Source organism: Saccopteryx bilineata, chromosome 3, assembly GCF_036850765.1.
Source record: "Saccopteryx bilineata isolate mSacBil1 chromosome 3, mSacBil1_pri_phased_curated, whole genome shotgun sequence".
Lineage (NCBI taxonomy): Eukaryota > Metazoa > Chordata > Mammalia > Chiroptera > Emballonuridae > Saccopteryx > Saccopteryx bilineata.
This window is the reverse complement of record NC_089492.1, coordinates 165,251,243-165,257,501: the sequence shown is the minus strand read 5'-3', so window position 1 is coordinate 165,257,501 and position 6,259 is coordinate 165,251,243. Positions and strand designations below refer to the sequence as shown.

Genomic DNA, 6,259 nt, shown 5'->3' with positions numbered 1-6,259 from the left:
CTCCTGATGTAGGATGCAGAGAAAACTTAGGATGGGTCTCTTTTCATGTTCACGAAGAAGTGCTACGAATCCTCTGTTTTTCCCTACCATGCATGCATGGAACACCATCAGTACACACCGAAATAAGTTTATCCATCAGTAGATTTTTTTTCTTTAGCGAACTCAGTGAAAGACTTGAATAAATCCTTCCCTCTTGTTGTCTCTTTCATAGGCAAAACAGCAAGACTTTCCTCAAGTAGTGTGTCACTGACCATACCTTGCAATCACGCTGAATTGGGATAAATGGCTTATGTCTGTTGACTCATCCAAAGCGAGAGAAAAGAATGGTGCTGCGTTTATGTCCTTCACTTGTGTTGCCTCAATTTGATTTGCCATCATGATGGCACAATCGTGAACAGTTCTTGCCGACAGAGGCATGTCTTTTATTCATTTGATTATCTTGTCTTTATTTGAAAAGTCATCAAAAAGTTCATTGGCAACATCAAGCATGAATGTTTTGGCATACTCCCCACCTGTGAATGGCTTTCCGTTTCTCACAATTGCTAAAGCACCAGCAAAGCTAGCCGAATTCCAGTCACCTTGTTGGGTCCAAACACGGAGTTGCTGCTGACTAGCTTGCACTTTGCACAGTAGCTCTTGACATGCTTTCTTCCTGCTGTCCCCCACTGGATTTTTTTTTTTTTTTGTATTTTTCTGAAGCTGGAAATGGGGAGAGACAGTCAGACAGACTCCCGCATGCGCCCGACCGGGATCCACCTGGCACGCCCACCAGGGGGCACGCTCTGCCCACCAGGGGGCAATGCTCTGCCCCTTCAGGGCGTCGCTCTGTTGCGACCAGAGCCACTCCAGCGCCTGGGGCAGGGGCCAAGGAGCCATTCCCAGCGCCCGGGCCATCTTTGCTCCAATGGAGCCTTGCTGCGGGAGGGGAAGAGAGAGACAGAGAGGAAGGAGAGGGGGAGGGGTGGAGAAGCAGATGGGCGCTTCTCCTGTGTGCCGATTCCCTGGCTGGGAATCGAACCCGGGACTTCTGCACGCCAGGCCGAAGCTCTACCACTGAGCCAACCGGCCAGGGCCCCCACTGGATATTTTTATGCAAATGTAGTATGGTGTGTGTCAAAGTACTGCTTTATATTTGACCGTTTCATCGATGCAATTTTATCATTGCATATTAGACACACTGCAGAACCTGCTCTCTCTACAAAGGTGAATTCCTCTGTCCATTTCTGCTGAAAAGTATGATACTCCTCATCCTTTTTTCTTTTAGCCATCTTCTTCGTCAAAAGGGTTTCTGCAATTAGCTAGCTGATGACTTGATTAAAAGGAGGGAAGTTCTGCCATCGTGGTGCGTGCGGTTGTTTCTTCCTCGCCATGTCTTCTCACAACACTTTCAGGATCAAGAAGTTTTTGGCCAAAAAACAAAAGCAGAATCGGCCCAATCCCCAATGGATTCGGATGAAAACTGGTAATAAAATCAGGTACAACTCTAAGAGGAGGCACTGGAGGAGAACCAAACTGGGTCTGTAAGGAACCACACATGAGAGGGCTCACATTTATGCTGTGTTCACGTTGCCTACACCTCATAAATCACTGGAAAGAGCACTGCTGTCAGACAGTTGGCTATTTTAATTGGGAGATTGTTGGGGAAATGAGTTTTCTCTATGATAATTTTTTTTTTTTTTGCAATAGGATCTGGATCAGTAATAAATGTGAGACCTTTTTTTTATTTTTATTTTTTTGTATTTTTCTGAAGCTGGAAACGGGGAGAGACAGTCAGACAGACTCCCGCATGTGCCCAACTGGGATCCACCTGGCATGCCCACCAGGGGCGACGCTCTGCCCACCAGGGGGCGATGCTCTGCCCCTCCGGGGTGTCACTCTGCCGACCAGAGCCACTCTAGCGCCTGGGGCAGAGGCCAAGGAGCCATCCCCAGCGCCCGGGCCATCCTTGCTCCAATGGAGCCTTGGCTGCGGGAGGGGAAGAGAGAGACAGAGAGGAAGGGGGGGTGGAGAAGCAAATGGGCGCTTCTCCTATGTGCCCTGGCTGGGAATCGAACCCGGGTAAATGTGAGACCTTTTAAACTGCAAAAAAAAAAAAAAAAAAAAAAGAGGGAAGTTTACTTCCTGACCTCACAACAACCCCTGTATGTTATGCATTATCCAATAAAAATTTGGTGTTGTCCCAGAAGACAGCTGTGATTGGCTCCAGCCACCTGCAACCATGAACATGAGCGGTAGGAAATGAATGGATTGTAATACATGAGAATGTTTTATATTTTTAACGTTATTATTATTTTATTAAAGATTTGTCTGCGACAGATGCAGCCATCAAAAGAGCCACATCTGGCTCATGAGCCATAGGTTCCCAACCCCTGATCTATTGAATGTAGTAGACTGAAGGAAGGTAGAGCAAATACACCAGAGATTAAATCAGTCCGAGATTAAAGGTTGGGTCTGGATAATTGCATAGAGGGGCTAAGTTTGCTATATTTAAAACCTAATGTGTAGCTTTCTCTTTCTGTTGTAAAACTTTCTGCAAAACTAATTATTTAAACGAATGCCAAACTAGCTGTTCTTCACAATGTCTTCTTATCTTAGTAAAATTGTTGTGAGTGTGTTTGTGGTATTGGTGAATTTGATTTTAGAAAGCATTCAGAATCTTCTCTTAGTTTAGTAGTAACTACTTGAATCTTGAAGTCAGCTTCAACCCATTTTCTCTGGTCTCTTCTTCACAGGGAAGCATCATTAATTTATGAATTTCGAGGGTTTGGCACTAAATGCCATTTAGAAAGGCTTGCTGCATTGTCATTGCTACAAACATAAGTAGAATTTTACATCCTGATTATTGATTTTCAGGATTCGGGCATCTACCAGAATGGGGTTTTCCAAGATATTAATTTTGTGCACTAGCTGTGTGTGTGTGTGTGTGTGTGTGTGTGTGTGTTTACTCATCTTTTGTGATGGTTGTGCCTGACCTAGAATACTGGCACATTTTACCACAGTAACATATATCCACAGAGCAATACTGAACTCTCATATTCATGAATAGGCCTATCCATGTGACTGACCCTTCCTCTAAAAAGCATATAGCCGATCATTGTTTTGTACTATTGGACCAATGAGAGGCAGTACTTTCTTCTTCTTTTCCTTATTTTCATGGCTCCTCCCCAACCCCATGCCTAGAGGTCTGTGTACTCCAGAGGACCCCAGAGATCATGTCAGAGGAAGGGACAGGAAGACTCGACCTCACTCACCAGATAAGCTTGTCAGGTTGGAAATGTCAATTTGAGCAGATGTGTTTTTGTTTTTATAATACAACTTAGAAAAGCAGAACGGTTGTCATAGTGTAGGAGTTTTAGAGAGAGTTTTAAATTCAATAGAGAAGAAACCAGAAGGAGCATACATAAGCAAGAAATGAGAAAAGTATTTCATAATTTAATGAGAAACTGCCCCCTCATCCTTTGCTGCAAAAATTTATTTTATTGATTTTAGAGAGAAGAGAGAGAAAGGTAGGGGAAGGGAGCAGGAAGCATCAACTCTTAGTTGCTTCTCCTATGGGCCTTGACCAGGCAAGCCTGGGGTTTCAAACTGGCAACCTCAGCATTCTAGGTCGACGCTTTATCCACTGCACTACCACAGGCCAGGCATACTATGAAGATTATGAAAACGCACTGATGATAGCTCCAGTGCTCACAGCGACGCCATGCAGAAGCCACTGGAGTTGTCTTATGATGAGAGGATCCTGGTTCATGACCAGGTTACTGGCTCGTGACCAGGTTACTGGCTCACATGTGAGAGCAAGAGAGTCTAGGCAGGTTTGGCTGGGTTTCAAGCCAGCATCTGCCACCTCCTAACAGTGCAACTTGGACAATAGGCCCATGTCCCTACCTCCAAAATGGAGTTGATAATAGTGCCTATCTAGTAAGGCAACTAAGAGATTATAGGCAGTAATACGTGTAAAGGGTTTTGCACAGTGCCTAGCCCAGAGTAAGTGCTCAATAAAACTTCCTTATCATTATGCTTAAGTATTTGAAAATAGTATGTCCTCTCAAGTAGGCTAATTAATAATCCACCTTGAATATTTTTCAACCAATCCTTTCTTCCTAGAATATATACAAGGAAACTCCACTCAAGCCTAGGTAAACCAGCGCAGCTTCAAAATAACGGTGCGGAATTAAGGAAACACACTTTGTCAGAACAAAACCGATGGGACCGGGAGGACTCCTCAAACTGCCTGGCAGCATCTGAGTGCCTCACAGCCCCAGTTCGCTTTATTATATGGACCTATGCAAATCAAGGACCCTGATACAAACTTGCACATCAAAGGCTAAGACAGGAACTCTCCCAAGGCAAAAACAGGATACATTAGTGAAATTTACAAACATCTGAAACAAACAGAGTCAGAGGAAGGGTATGTATATTGCTTCCTGCAACCCAAGGAAGGAAGTGGAGTGGGTGCAAACACTTAGCATCAAAGCCAAATATGGAGATGGAGGGGGGAGAACTTAGCCTTTTGCTAAGCCTTGAATCTATAATGGCTTCCTGCCATTAACGGTCCACAACATATCCCCCTTTTCTTTTTAATTTCTGTGCTGAGATTTGCACTCATCTGATTTTCTAATTTGGAGGCAGACAGAAAAAATACAGAACAAACACAAAATTAGTATAGCCAATGCTAACAGATACCCAAAACAAGTATACCAATACATCACAGTGATCAAAGCCTTTAAGCAAACTCTTTAAGCTAATACAACAAGAATCTATAAAAGAGTAATGTCCTTAAAGTGTTCACCAAGTCCAAGTTGGCACCAACACCATTCCAAATCTCTGCAAATGCAACCCAACCCCAGTTCAGTCCATCAAAAATTGTCACAGGAGCAGGAGTCCAGGAAAAGTCCATTTTCAGGAGAAGTCCTCATGGCACTGAAATTGCCGTCACACTTCCACACTCTGCAGTTAGCGTCAAAGTCCCAATGACCGCTGCTTCCCAGCTGGCAATGACCCAGGTAGACTGGAAAAGCCATCTGCAGCACGCATGAAGATGGAGCTTCCGTTTTCTTTAAACTGGAAAGATGAACCCAGGGGTCCTATACTGGAGCTTTACAGCCATGGAGTGGTGAGGAGAACCTTGGGATACACTAAGCTGGGTGGCAGAGGTAAATTTGTAAATTGGCAAAAAAAGAAAAAAGGAGCTCTGAATTAGGAATAGGTCCTAGCCTAAAATATGAGTAGGACATTGAGGCAGGAAGAATAAAGGAAAACTGTATATTAAACAAAGCTGCAGAAAACAGGACTATCAATACCCACAACAGAGATCTTCGAGGGAAGAATAAAAAACCTGAATATTCAGGCAAGACCTAGTTAAATGACCCTGTGTAAATGAGACCAGTCTACCAGCTACTTGGAAGAAATACACCAGGCTCATCCACAGTGTCGAAGATGGGGCCGACGGCCCTGGGCACCTTTTAGCCTTCAGTGGCAAATCCCAGTATTCTGGGCAAGGTTAGGTCACATGTGGCTGGAGCAGGGCTGGAAGAGACTGAACCCTCCCTTAGAGGAGTGAGGGGGAAGCCTACCTTCCAGTGTGTCCCTTCTTCCTCACAGCAAAGGCATGTAAGCCTGGCAGGCTTTGGCTTAAATGACCATCCTTTCCACTATTGAAGCAGGGCCCTGATGAAGTTCCAGTTGAAGCGTTGGAGCCTCTGAGGGCGTATGCCAAGAGCTAGTATTTTACCTGATCTCCTTTGGGCTTTTTCGGCCTCTTGGTACCTTAAAAGCCATGCTCCGAAGATCTCGCTGAGGGGCTTGAGGGTTCCTACTGCCTATATATCTGGAGCTATTCAGAAAAGAACAAAACAGTGTTATTAGCTGGAATCAAATAAAAGTAAAAAAGAAGGGTAGTAGTTTGCAGGACAAAAATTTGGGCATCTCTTGTACATCAGCATTCAAGATAAACTGTTTGAAGTAAAAAGCATAACAGGGTAGACCTGCAGGAGCTCCAGGACATGACTCCCCCCCCCCTTTCTTTTTATATTATTTACAATTGAATTACACTTTACAATATTTTGACTTCAAATATTGCAAGAAATTCTTGACTTTGTTAACTTTTAACAAAAATAGAGTAAAAGCACCTCCAAACAACATTCCCACACTTATCAAAACACCCCCTTAACATTAATTAACAGGCACTTTAGAGAGTACATATCAAAACTGAAAAATCCCATTGTGATCTTCATTATTCTTCTACAGCAAAAAAATCTTT

General features: G+C 43.8%; 1 protein-coding gene across 1 annotated transcript; it reads left to right on the top strand.

Moving 5' to 3' along the window:
* Positions 1-1,352: 1,352 nt before the first annotated feature.
* LOC136328913 (large ribosomal subunit protein eL39-like) lies at positions 1,353-1,712 on the top strand. Its single transcript, XM_066264898.1, has one exon. The coding sequence runs from the start codon at positions 1,369-1,371 to the stop codon at positions 1,522-1,524; it is 156 nt and encodes a 51-aa protein (XP_066120995.1). The 5' UTR covers positions 1,353-1,368; the 3' UTR covers positions 1,525-1,712.
* Positions 1,713-6,259: the final 4,547 nt, after the last annotated feature.

Coding starts and splice junctions, on each gene's coding strand:
- LOC136328913 (XM_066264898.1), top strand. CDS start 1,369: ATGTCTTCTCACAACACTTTCAGGATCAAGAAGTTTTTGGCCAAAAAA.